The following is a 14,076-nucleotide window of genomic DNA, read 5'->3' on the forward strand; positions in this document are numbered from 1 at the left end:
ATTCTGATTGTTTTATTTTGTAGGGCCCATACAGGCAAACTTCCGGTTTTTGTTCCTGTTATTTCTATTACACTTGATACATTTTTCCCCTCAGGTTCTAATCAGCTGACTAATAAACTGAAAACACTTCCGCTGTGGAGGGTCTCGTGAGTCGAGCGCAGACAAAAGCAACAGAGAGAGAACGATCAAGCAGAGAAAAAACAAGGATTTTATTCTTTCACCACAGTTAGTTGTGTTCTATCACCGCTATTTATATGATAATAATTACATTATAAATACATATACAATATATAAATATATCTGGCAGTCACATCTGGCTGTTTTTGATATTCATTTGTTCTGCAACGTGTTCTTTATTTTAATATTTCATTTTTATTAATATTACACTCACCGATGGTATCGATGTGTGTGCTTATCGACTGGCTTGGTCTGAATCAACTGCGCACGCAGTACAAACACAAGCGAAGCTAGCGGCCGCATTTCTGAGGTAAGAGGAGAAAACAACCAAATATTAAAACACGTAACGGTAGAGAAAGAAACGTTAACTTCACGTTAAATATATACGGACATAAATCTACGTTGTATTCGATTTTAGGAGCTACGTTTACTGAAGAACTTCACCACGTGTGTTCTGGAGCCAGCGGCGAGTCGTGGTTAGGTGTGCTCAATTTGTTGTACAGCCTTGGCTGAGCAGGCGGGGTTTAGTGAGTTTTTGACTCGATACAAGTGCTGGAATCCCGTAACTCCGACCGCGCGGGATAGAAAGTGTAGCAAAACAAACGCCTCTCTGACAACCACACTAGCATGCTTTATGAAAGCTATACATGTAGTTAAAGTCAACTTTTAGGTTGATTATCGTTAATTTAAAAACAGAATATAGAAATATTGGTCACAGAAAAACGGTGTTATAAATGAAGAAATATTAAAGTGACACAACCGGAGATGAAAACAGCTCTAAACACTATAATCTCTCTTAATAAATACTCTTTATTAATATTGATCAGTTTTCACGATGATCACAGGTGTAAGAAGTATTCAGATATAAAGTAGTGATACTACTCTGTAGAAATACTCTGTTCCAAGTAAAAGTCATAATCGTACTCAAGCAGTACAAGTACAAAAGTATTCAACAAAGTACCAAAAGTACTTATTATGCAGACTGGTTCATTTGAGATACATATAATAATAATAATAATCTAAAACTGTCAAATAAATGTAGTGGGGTAGAATTATAAAGTAGCATAAAATAGAAAAAGTGAAGTACAAGTACATCATAATTGTATTAAGGATAGTACTTATATTTAAGGTTCTCTTCTCAACAAGTGTATTCTTATCTGATTACATTGTAATGTAAATTATATCAGTTTAACGGCTACATAACTTAAACACATTACTGATTAGAATATAATAACAGTGAAACAGTGTATCAATACAATACAACTTCTAAGCATGTCAGAGATGATGTCATAGATGAGTTATAGCCGTAGACTCTTCATTTAAACTTCCACAGAGAGGAACATAACATAACCAGCTGGATAATAATTGAAATGATTATTATTATATTCTCGCATGAACAGGACTGAGCATCGCCCGAGGCCGGCCATCATGGGGTTGACCAAACAGTACCTGCGCTACGCCGCCAGCGCCGTGTTCGGAGTGATCGGCGGCCAGAAAGCCAACATCGCGTACGTGACCCTCCGCGGGGGGGAGAGAGGCCGCTACGTGGCCGTGGCCGCGTGCGAACACGTCTTCATCTGGGACATCCGGAAAGGAGAGAAGGTGAGATTCTATTCATTTTTTTCTTTCTGACGCGGTTATCGACAAACGGGTTCAGGTCTCCAGCTCGGTGTCTCTCGTCTCCGGTCTAGGTCTTGATCCTGAAGGGCCAGAAACACGAGGTGACCTTCCTCTGCGCCTCGCCGGACGGCGTCCACGTGGCCGTGGGTTACGAGGACGGCGCCGTGCGGATCTTCAGCCTGCTGAGCAGTGAGAGCAGCGTCTCCTTCAACGGCCACAAGACCGCCGTCAGCGTCATGCGCTACGACGCGCTCGGAGCTCGGCTCGTCACCGGATCACGGGTACGTTCTGTTGAAATGAAATGTAATTACACGTATGTTAAAACACTGTTTGGCTTTGTTATAGCATGTGTTTATAAGCACTTTATTACCTTTTTTCAGGACACAGATGTGATCGTGTGGGACATCATCAACGAGTCGGGGCTCTACAGGCTGAGGGGCCACAAAGACGTCATCACAGAGGCCTTGTTCCTCAAAGACAGGAACCTCCTGGTCACCAGGTAACTCACCTTTTAACAACGCGTTCATACGTTCATATGAAGGAAATAAGAACATTTCTACTGTCGTACTTTTTATTTATTGTTTTATGAATTTGTCTTAATTGAATCCTGCTACGCTGTAACTGAACAAACAGTGAATAATGTGAGTTTTAAGCTGCACCAGACAGCCTTATTTCATAACCTTTATTAAACCAGGAAGTCACGTTAATATTAAATGTGTGTGTGTGCTTTTCAAACAACATAACCCTGAATGTAATATAGTGTTTGTTATATATTTTGGAGTGGTTTTTTTCAGCTTAACACCGTTTGAAACGGGACGTGCGGCGTTGCTAACGTCATGTTTCTGTGCGCAGCTCTAAGGACAGCTTTGTGAAGTGGTGGGACCTGGACACACAGCACTGCTTCAAGACCATGGTGGGCCATCGCAGCGAGGTGAGCGGCTCCGTCCTCCGTATTTAGGGAGAGCGGATTGAGTGGATGAGAGGCTCTGACGGGGAGCTGAAGCCGTTATCGATGTTCTCTTTAAAGGCACCAGACTCCATTGAGAAAACCAGTGATTCTACGTCGCAGAACACAGGAGATGCTGGTCTGCTGCTGTTAGTTAGTCTGTGTTGTTGTGTGACTTTGTGTGTGTTTTAAAGGTTCAGAGTCACTAAAGTCAGACAATAACATATAAAAACAAGGTGGTGGAGGCAGCGACAGACCAGCAGCTCCAGTGTCCTGTGAGCTAAAACATCCTGTTTTTCTCAATGGAGTCTGGTGCCTTTGAAGATGCACGTTAATATCTTGTCCTACCTGGATGAATCCATGTGACAGTGTGTGTGTGTGTGTGTGTGTGTGTGTGTGTGTGTGTGTGTGTGTTAGGTGTGGGGCATGGTGCTGCTGAACCAGGAGAACCGGCTGTTAACGGGCTCAGCAGACAGTGAGCTCCGGGCCTGGGACATCAACTACCTGCAGGAGGTGAGACGAGCACGCGGCTCGACTCTTTGATCTCGATACACGCGTGTAACTGATCGATAACGAGGAGAACCGGGAAGTTAAAGCTGTCGTTGAAATCTGTCTACTCAGGAGAAAGCTGTGGGAGAGCCTACGGTGAAGAAGGGGAAAACTCTGCTGGATGATGACGATGAGGAAGAGGCGGATGAAAGTCTTGAGGAGGTACGAGAGTACAATGTTTTAACACGAACAAGTAATGCATGAAGAAAGTATCTGCGTCGCTCGTGATATAAACGTCACTTCCTTTGATGTCCGTCCTCTCAGCGGATCCTGAGTTGTAAGAAAGCCGGATCGATCCTGAGGGAGGCCAGAGACCGCGTCGTCTCTCTGGCAGCGGACGCCAAAGCCCGAGTCATCGCCTGTCATGTGAGTGTTTGAGAGTCCTGATCGACCTGATGTGTGTCAGGACTCTGGAGTTGACATTTAGTAGTATTTTAGACACTTTGTGTTTATCCTAACGATTAAATTGCATCATTGATATTAATATTTTGAATGCTTCACATGTTTTAATCTCCCTTCAGGGCAATGACGCCGTCCTGGAGCTCTTCACTGTGCTGTCGGAGGAGGAGGTGCAGAAGACGATGACTAAGAAGCTGAGGAAAGCCAAAAAGAAGGCAGCGAAGTAAAGCCGGTTATTTCTCTTCGGTGACATGATGCGCCATCGACTCCTTATAGCATTTAAAGTCCTTTAAGCAGTTGCTGAGGGTTGTTGTGTTGTTTCTTGCTGTAGAACTCAGGAAGGCGCAGGCGAGGAGGCGGCGGAGCCGGCGGAGCCGGCGGTGGAGCGGATGCTGAAGGACGAGATCCTCAAACTGACCAAAATCAAAGCCTCCGCCAAGATCAGGTGAGCGTGGAGCCCAACGTCCCCGGAGACGTGAGCTTGAGACCAAACGGGGGGATTAACTCCCCCCTCCCCCCTCCGTGTCCTCTCAGGTGGGTGGACTGCCTGTCGTGTGCCGGCGGCGAGCTGAAGGTGGCGCTGCTGCTGCAGAACAACACCATCGAGACCTACAGCCTGAAGACGTCGGACAGGACGCCCGCGGCCAATAAGACGGCTCGCCTCACGCTGGGCGGCCACCGCACCGACGTCCGCACGCTGGCCTTCAGCTCGGACAACCTGGCCGTCCTCTCGGCCTCGGGGGACACCGTCAAAGTCTGGAACAGGTGAGAGAAGTCCGGCCGCTCGTTCCTCGAATGAGAGCCGGTGAGAGCCGAGCGGCGGTTCTAACGCGATGTCGGCGTTTTGCAGGTCAACGCTGCAGGTGATCCGCACCATGGCCTGTGAATACGCCCTCTGCTCGCTGTTCGTGCCTGGAGACAGACAGATCATCCTGGGAACGAAGGTGCTTTAAGAACTCAGAGGACACGGCAGCAACAGAACACTTCTCTGGGCGACATGGCCGACGTTTTAACATTAAAAACTCAACATCGAAGGCTTTCTAGCGTGTTTACAATATTTCCTATCTTGTGTCAGAGCGGGAAGCTGCAGATCTTTGAGTTGGCCTCAGGAAGCCTGCTGGAGACGGTGGACGCTCACAACGGGTCTCTGTGGTCCCTGTGCCTCGCCCCAGACCAGGTAACCCGACTACCTGTCCGCAGTCACGCCTGTCGCACCCTTTTGTCTGAATACGTTTACATACATGTGAAGAACGGCTGTGTGTTCTGTGCTTCCTCATTGGCTGTGTGTGTGTTGTGTTCCTGCAGAGAGGCTTCATCACAGGAAGTGCAGATAAGACGGTGAAGTTCTGGGAGTTTGAGCTGATTAAGGACCAAGCGACCGACCAGAAGTAAGTATTTAAAATCATAAATTGCACACAAAAATGCTGAGTAACAAGATGAGAGACATGACTCGTGTTTAATGTGTGTGTGTGTGTGTGTGTGTGTGTAGGAGGCTGACGGTGAAGCACACACGCACTCTGCAGTTGGAGGAAGACGTCTTGTGTGTGAAGTTTTCTCCCAACCACAGACTGCTGGCCGTCTCTCTGTTGGACTCCACCGTCAAGGTCTTCTACACGGACTCACTGAAGGTACGGCCGACACGCGTCATTCTGACAATCGTTCGGTTCATAATCGCTTCGTTCATAGTTTAGCTTTAACTCAACCTTTCTCCGTCCGGCTGCTGCAGTTCTTCTTGTCTCTGTATGGACACAAGCTGCCGGTTCTCTGTCTGGACATATCGCATGTGAGTACTCTCAAGACACAACTACTGATGATGAGTTGAAGCACAGAACCTCCTTGCACGCCGTCGAGTGTTTCCTTGTGTTGGGTGAGATGTGGTTGTGACGTTGGTCTCCATGTGGTCGTTTCTGACTCTGACCTCACGTTCTGTCCACCAGGACAACACGCTGATCGCCACCGGCTCCGCCGACAGAAACGTGAAGATCTGGGGTTTGGACTTCGGCGACTGTCACCGCTCCATGTTCGCCCATGACGACAGGTAACGCCCAGCAACCCAAAACAAGAAGAAGTAATCAAACCATTTCCTCGTCCGTCGTGCTTCCAGCTGTGACTTCATGTGTTGCGTTCAGGGACTCTGTTAACGGGGACTGCCCTGTGACGTCACACCAGCTGCTCCTTCATCTCTTCTCTCATGGCATCTTTTCTTCTTCTCATCGAATCATCTGAAGCCTCTCTGTTCACTTCGTGTTCTGTCTCTTGTCTTGCCTTCATGATTATTTCCTCTTTTCTTTGTTTCGTTTGTCTTCCCTACCTTCTAGCTGTTTAATTCTGCGTTCTCTCCGTTTCTTCTCCGCAGCGTCATGTTCCTCCAGTTTGTCCCCAAGACTCATCTGTTCTTCACAGCGGGGAAAGACAAGAAGATCAAGCAGTGGGACGCCGACAAGTTTGTGCTCATCCAGACGCTGGAGGTGACGCTCTGCTCCGAACTGTTATATATATTTATTGTGATGTGTGTGTGTGATGTGTGTGATGTGTGTGTGTGAGGTAGCTTCGATCAAGGGGCCTCTGGCGGGCTGCCTTCACATCCCAGATGCTGAAATGAAACACTGGCCGCGCCTCGTTTGTCAGATGCAAACCAGATTCATCAAACAGTCCAAAACGAGATGATGTGCATTTAGGGATGAAGGATTTCTGGATCACTTGTGTTGTTAATTGAGCGATGGTGGAATATAACCAAGTACTGGACTTAAAGTTACTGTGAGGAACCTTTAACTGGTCCTGGTCCTCTATATGAACCAGTCTCAGTGTAGTCCTCATCCTCTATAGCAGCGGTTCCCAAACGTTTTAGGCCGCGCACCCCCTTCTACATCCCGACTGGGTTCGCGCACCCCCCCCCCTTAATAATAATTTTAAAAAAAGAAGCAACAGAGCCTTTTAAGCCTTCATAGCCGCATAAGAATCGGACCAATGAGAGAACAGTTTGCTCGCGCGTGGCATTTGTTTACAAGATTTAGTCCGCTGTTAAATGTTGCAGTGTTACACAAACCGAACAAAGGAGCAACTGCAACATTGTCTCATATTAATCCCTGAATCGGAACAAAGCAAATGAACTGAAGGTGTGAAAACGCCCTGAAACACTGCAACAAAGTTTCAATATCTTTCAGTGACACAAGGCGTCACTTTTAAAGAGCAATACGGATGCGAGCACACACGCACAGGCTCAGAGGCAGATTATCACATTTAATTTACAATCAATGAGCGACTAATGTAGCCAGGATGTCTTCGGACAAAGCATCGATGCGGCGCGACACAGTGTTGTTGGACACCGGGATCATGCACAACTTTTTTGCTTCTTTCTCCCCAATCATACATTCCACCATCTCTCTGGCAGCTGGCGAGCTCACGTCTTCAGTGATTGTGTGCGGTAGCCCCTTTCTCGCTATTCTGTAACCAGATATGAAGTCCGTAGTGCGTCATTTATAGACCAACACATGAATGAGACTGCAGTTGTTTTGGGCTGTTTGTAACTCCTCCAATTTGGATATAAACAATGTAAGGGGCTTTTGACTTGCACTGGCATGCTTGGTGTTCAGGTGGCGACGTAAATAAGAGCTTCAGACTGTTAGCCAGAACCTCACTGCACACCACGCACTGTGGCTTTGGGGAATCTGCGTTGCCAATCCAAGTGAAGCCCAGACACAGATACTTTTCATCATATTTCCTCTTTTTTTCCCAGTCTGATGCTCACTCTCGTTTCCTCTTTTTCACCTTGACTCCGCGATGGGCCGATGTGCTCCCGATTTCTCTGTGCTGCACCTCTCCGTTCCCCTCGCCTCCGATTCCTCTCTCTCTCTGTCCCTCTCCTCTTTTACGACTGATAGCTTCAGATGTCCCACCTGACAGTTTTTAAATTAAAATTACATTTTTTTTTAATATTTAATATTGTTACACCATCAGACCGCCATTACACTTTTCCTCTCGCGCACCCCCTAGAGGCAGCTCGCGCACCCCCAGGGGTGCGCGCACCCCACTTTGGGAATCCCTGCTCTATAGGACCTCCATCGGTAACACCATCACAGAGGAGATGGTCTGTTTCTATATTTGATTCTGATTGATGCACTTTTGGACTTTTTCTTGGAGGAAGTTGGTCAAAACAAAGATGGAGTGTTGATCAGTTCGTTTGTGATAAAAACCCATTTTGCTGCAATAGAAGTGAAAAACTTATTAGATAAAACGGATGTTGACAAAATGCATAATTTGCAGTTGAAAAAGGGTAATTAATCGCAATATATGTAATCGCAAAATGTTTTAAATCACAATAAGATAGCATGATAAAATCGTATTGTGATAATATCGCATAGTGATAATAACATATAGTGATAATAACATATCGTGATCATAACATATCGTCATCATAACATATCGTGATAATATCGTGATAATGTGAACTGAATACCTCCAGGCTGACGTTTGTCTTCGTCTCGGCTCTAAAGGGTCATCATCGGGAGGTCTGGTGTTTCACCATCAGTCCGAACGGCGACCACATTGTGTCGGCGTCTCACGACAAATCCCTTCGTCTGTGGGAGAGAACCAGGGAGCCCATCATCCTGGAGGAGGAGCGGGAGATGGTGAGGGGGGGGGCAGACAGGCCGTTATTTACACACAGCGTCTCTGGGTCTCTAAATCACCCGGTCTTCATATTTACAGGAGCGGGAAGCAGAGTTTGAGGAGAGCATGGCCAAGGGAGATGATCCAGTGGTGAGCGCTTCCACCCGTTCAAATCAAAGCACAATCGGTTCCACTGACGGGTGTCAGTGACGCATTCACCTGTTTTTGTCGTCAGGTACCCGGAGAAACCGAAGGAGAAGCAGCTCCGGCCGCCAAGAAGACCATCGACACGGTCAAAGCTGTGAGTTGGAGCATGAATATCTTTCTTACCTCATGAAGACTGGCTGGATGCAACTATTGACATTGAAGGACTCCGTTAGTCCCTCGTCTTCACAGACTGCAGATACATGATTACATCTTGTATGTTCTTCGTTGAGGTACGCGTGTGATTTTGTTTTTGCAGGCGGAGAGAATCATGGAGGCTCTGGAACTTTACAAAGAGGAGAACAGGAAGTTGGAAGAGCATAAATATGCCAGTATGACAGCAGTGAACAAGGTACATGCTCCGCTCAGTCCATGCTCTCTGTTGCGTAACACGTCCTGCAGGTGTGCTCTGTGTTTTCTGATGCTGATGGGAAACGGCTGATGTTGTTTTGCAGCTTCCTCTGCCGAAACCGAACCCCATCCTCGTTGCGTTTGGAAACGTTTCAGTGAGTAAAAAATTGATTTTAAGGATGAAAGTAAATGTTTTCATGTTGTTTTCAGCCGTAGATCCTCAGTCTGTCTTTGTCCTTCTTGCAGCCGTCCCGCTACGTTTTAGACGTCATAAAGAAGGTCAGATCCAGGTAAGACGCCACGTTTACCCACAAAGCTTATCACCGTCCGCGGTGCTCCGTGCATGTTGAACTCGGTCGGCGTTCTTCTGGTTGTCCGCAGCGAGCTGGAGGTTTCTCTGCTGGTGTTACCGTTCCCGTACGTCCCCCAGCTGCTGACGCTGTTCAACAGCTACATCCAGCAGGGCCTGGAGGTGGAGCTGGTCTGCCGCTGCCTGTTCTTCCTTCTCAAGTAAGTGTGTGTGTGTACGTGTGTGTGTGTGTCTGTGTGCGCGTGTGTGTGTGCATTTCCTGCTTTTACAGGCTGCATTACAGTAAAGTCTTTAATTTACTGAAATGATTTGCTTTTATCCACATGACTGATTATTTATCAAATATCTTATTTTGTTAATATTGTGTGGAAGCACCAACAGTCAGTCCTAATGTTGATATGGAGGTATTGGTTCTAACACATAGATGTATGAGATGTTCCGGAGTGAATCTAACTGCAGACCTGCTGCTGTAGAATGTTCTGGTGACTCGGTATTCCTCCGTTCCCTTCTAGGATCCATTTCGGTCACATCTCCGGTAACCAGATGCTGCTGTCCGTCATCGACGAGCTTCGGACCAACACGGTGTCCAAAGTGCAGGAGATCAGAGTGAGTAACGTCTGGAGGAGAGGAGTCCGTCTGGAGGAGAGGAGTCCTCATCGCGCTTCTCTTTCTCTTCTCAGGACGTGATGGGCTTCAACAGCGCCGCGCTGCAGTTCCTCCAGCGGGAGATCGAGAGCAAAGAGGACGTGATGTTCTTCGCCGACGCCACGGGCCAACTGGCGAAGAGGAAGAGGACGAGGAGGAAGAGGGAGCGAGCCATCCTGACCATCGCTTAAATCTTAAAGGACGATCTGTCTGTGTGTGTGCAGCTCTCAGCTGGACCCAGAGGACCACACGGTTCCACTCTTCTATGTTTTGACATATTTTGTTATTCAGTGACACGATTTATTTCCCAAATAAAAAATGCTCCCCAAAGCTGCATCAGTCCAAGCTGTACTTTATGTTTAGATCTCCAAGCACGAGGAGCTATCAGTTACGAAAGTTGCCAAAAATAAATTAATTAATAAAATAATATATGAATATGCCATAAAATGTACCAAAATAAAAATGAAATGTAGGCAATTTACCAATATTTCCTGATTTACCTTTGTGGTAAATGTTGACTTTTCTATTTATTTTCACTATTATTTATTTTTACGAATTAAAAAATGTATTTATTTATTTTTGCATTTAATATATTTTTTAATAAAAAAGGGGGGAAAAATGAATTGAAAACTAAATAAATAGGGGGATTAATAGACAGGTAACGAGGCCGGTGGGGAAGAAGAGGAGGAGGAGGAGGAGGAGGAGGAGGAGGAGGAAGATGGCCCGAGCATCCTGACCATCACTTTGACCATAAAGGACATCCTGTGCTGTGTGTTGAGCTCCCAGCTGTATTCCAGGGTTTCACTGTTGTTTTTCTACGTTGTTAAATCGTGATCGGATGCAACGCTCTGTTGTTCAGCGACGCGCTTCATTTCCCAAATAAACGGTCTGACTTGGTCTCACAGTGCTTCAGGTTTTTAGAGCTTTAAAAATAAATAAATCCTCGTCTGCAGAGAGAAAAGCAGCGCGTCTCTATAAAACATATATAAATACGGTTTAAGCCTTAAATAGACAGCAGCACCAGTACTCACCGATGACAGACGTGATTTAAGATGGTTCTGGTCCTACAGGCCTACAGGGAGCCATCGAGACCAGGAGGGAGATGGGTTTTGAAACCCGTCAGACTACCTGAGCTGCAGACCACCTGGGTGAGCTGAAATGAGGGGAGATGCACACTGACGTTACAGCTCTTGTAACTCCGGCTGGATTTATAGTCCCAAGGCCGGGCGGACGTGGTCAGAAATGTGAGATTCCGCCGGCCTCTTTACTCTCACACCTACATCAGACACTGTGTTTATTTGCTGACCGTGGGGCGCTGTGGAATAATGAAATAAACCTTTTTAAATATATTTAAAGAAAACACCTCTCGCTCACTGTTCCACGTTTTAATCTCACGGCGCTCAGAAAACAAATGAACTCTGTATTTACAGGGCTGTTAAAGACAAAGAGGGCCAGCAGCTCTTTATGGGGTTTGGTGGGTTTTTTGGGTCTCCGGGCTGTAAATGTCACACCTACCAAAATTAAAAATTCTTCAGCAAAAATCCCAGACCGCACTCTGACACCATCAGCACCCAACGGCAGTTCAGATGAATCACGGTGGAAGTGTGATTTAAAGGGAAAACTTCAGCGTCTGACTGTTCACTGAACCGTGTGTTTTTATGGCTCACGCCAAATATGAATATGAAATCCCACAGCAATATTTCCTGGGTGTGTTCTCACTTCACTCATCTGTCCTGACTTCATGGCTCATTTTACAGCCGCTTTCTCTTGAACAGTCATCTTGATTTATGTGTTAAATATCACAAAGATGGTGTTCCTGATTGAGTTCCAGATTTAGAAAGAAAGAGTCACAAGCCAAACAATAGTCAAAGTGTTTTCAACCAGTTAAAGTGAAATGAAACCAGTCAGAAGAGTGGGACTGATGTTTAGCTGCACTGTCTTCTAATATATCAAAGAAACGGGTTCCTTTCAAATCAAGCAAACAAACTTCCCCTTTGACTTCTGGGAAAAGGTCAGAATTTTCGGCACTTCTCGGTTCTGCCTCGTTTACCCGATCGACTGGTGATCAGTGAGGTCGATCGTCGTTAAAAATGGCAGCAACATCTAGTTTTTAATTACAACTTATTAAGAATACGCTCAAGCTCACTTTTAAATGAAAATAATTAAATTATAATGGAAATAATAATAGAAATAAAGTAAATCAACAAAAATAATTCGATATAAAGATTATTTAGGTGACAACAAACTTCTTCAGACAAACATTTCTGAGTGAAGTTTAGTTTCTGACATTGATTTCCTATTTGTTAAAATAACATTCAAATAAGTTTAAAAACAACTTTAAAAAGTGGGGTTGAGTTATTAAATGTAGTTTTATAAACATGACATTTCCCTTTAAGGATTGCCACGTTAAGTTCTGAGAAGTGATTTAAAAGAAGCCACTAGAATAATAAGGAGGCGAGGACGCGGAGCAGTCTGCCTCTGAGCCACTAGATGGCAGTGTTGTCTTTCCTTTAACCCCCCCCCCCCTCCCTGCCTCCTGCCCTGTTTATTTTAACTTAAATTAACAAAGAAGTGTGTAGTTGTTCTAGTACTTGGTGCTCTCTCCTTCCTGCTTGTGATAAATACCAAACAAGTAGAAGACATCACTTCCTGTTTGTTTGTATTTCCGCGTGCCGCGTGCAGCTCCTCCACCATGCGGTTTATTTGCATTGCACGTTGACGGACAGGAGGTCGAGTTACGTTGCGGTCCACGCTGCTGCAGTCTGTCATCGTGACAGTATATACTGCAGCACGCGGTCCGCGCGGAGCTGCTGACTTGATTTGGAGGCCGGTGAACGTGATACGAGCTATAAATGTGCTCCGCCCGCTCTTGAGATAGACGTCGTCGGCAGTGACAGGCCTCCGGCTACAGGCGGAACTATTTCTTCTCCAGTCCGACTCAAGTGGAGGGATACAACAAGCTGGAGAAGCTACAGAGATGGTGTCTTTATTGGTACTAAATTAACAAAACAAATAAATTATATCACAGAAAAACATATGCTGCAGCAATAACAGGAACGTATGTCAGTTGTTTACTGTTAAAAATCATGATAATAAGTACCATTAATATCTTGTTTGAAAGGTAAAAGGAGGAGCTTGCTGTCGTTTGTAAAGGTATTAATCCGCAGCTTAAAGTAGTCCCAGTCTGATAAAAACTAAAAACAATAATAAGTCGTTAGTTTTGAAGTTGTGATGAACTAAAGCCAGTAAATGTTTAGCTGAAGCCTTACGTTATTACACTTTCCCTTTTTACAGACTTCTGTTCAATCCCTTTAAATGTTCACACTTAAAGTGAGAGAGACAATAAAACACGTGTGTGTGTGTGTGTGTGTGTGTGTGTGTGTGTGTTATGCACCCAAAAGTCCCTACATTGTTTTTAAATGCACACCAGCGTTCACACCTTTGTAAATCATCTTATTTTTGAATATTTCTTTCAAATCAATGAACTTCTTCCACCACTGAAAGCTACAATAACACTATTTATAAATACCAGTTCTAAATGATTCTCTTGTACTTTATACACATTAAACTTGCAGCTCTTTCACTGTGAGAAGCTTGTGATTTAATCCTCACGTTCCTCCGTCTGTCTGCGATGACCTCAGCGGCGTCCGGTCAAGACAGCAGAGCCGCTTCAGCCCGACAGGCCACCAGTCATCCCGCCGACGCGCCCACGCGCTAAATCTGCGTCCATCACTCGTGAATGAGCCTCGTGCCTGCGCTGAGATATGAGGTGACACCCTGATGATAATGTGGCTGCAGCAGCAGCAGGGCGGAGGCTGCCGGGAGTCCGGCAGGCCGCTGAGTGATGAGGTGACGGTGCACGCAGGAGGAGGAGGAGGCCAGCACGAGTCATGACTGTTCCCTTTCTCTGGCCTTATTCATTCCTCCCTCCTACACTTCAGTCCTTGATGTTTGTTTGTGTGAAACTAACTTCTATTGCAGCTCGTTACCTTTTTTTATGAAGATCAAAAGGAGACGAAGGAGGTTTGGAGTTAAATTCTCAACTTCCAGAGAAACAAACGCCTTAAAGTTCAATGACTTGAAGGTGCTTATTTTTCAGGGGTTCAAATGAGCAAACGTGTGAAACATTTTGTTCATTTTGTTTTGATGATACTCAAATCCTACATTTCACAAATGGTGTTTTTCTAAAAAAAATAAACTTAAAGTCTTGGTTTCTTCAAGTTACTACGAGGAACTTTCATTCTGTGTTGGTTCTGTTGGTCCCTGT

At 45.4% G+C, this 14,076-nt stretch overlaps 1 protein-coding gene across 1 annotated transcript; it reads left to right on the forward strand.

Moving 5' to 3' along the window:
- Positions 1 to 434: 434 nt before the first annotated feature.
- On the forward strand, positions 435 to 10,145 carry wdr3 (WD repeat domain 3). Its single transcript, XM_079277722.1, has 27 exons — positions 435 to 487; positions 1,578 to 1,779; positions 1,869 to 2,078; positions 2,178 to 2,296; positions 2,650 to 2,728; positions 3,161 to 3,256; positions 3,365 to 3,454; positions 3,557 to 3,658; positions 3,814 to 3,914; positions 4,023 to 4,136; positions 4,226 to 4,456; positions 4,542 to 4,635; positions 4,767 to 4,868; positions 4,997 to 5,079; positions 5,181 to 5,319; positions 5,418 to 5,474; positions 5,629 to 5,729; positions 6,048 to 6,159; positions 8,185 to 8,319; positions 8,399 to 8,449; positions 8,535 to 8,600; positions 8,763 to 8,855; positions 8,959 to 9,009; positions 9,101 to 9,144; positions 9,236 to 9,364; positions 9,677 to 9,770; positions 9,845 to 10,145. The coding sequence occupies exons 2-27, from the start codon at positions 1,606 to 1,608 to the stop codon at positions 9,998 to 10,000; spliced, it is 2,823 nt and encodes a 940-aa protein (XP_079133848.1). The 5' UTR covers positions 435 to 487; positions 1,578 to 1,605; the 3' UTR covers positions 10,001 to 10,145.
- Positions 10,146 to 14,076: the final 3,931 nt, after the last annotated feature.

This window comes from Melanostigma gelatinosum (assembly GCF_949748355.1).
Source record: "Melanostigma gelatinosum genome assembly, chromosome: 10".
Classification (NCBI taxonomy): Eukaryota; Metazoa; Chordata; class Actinopteri; order Perciformes; family Zoarcidae; genus Melanostigma; species Melanostigma gelatinosum.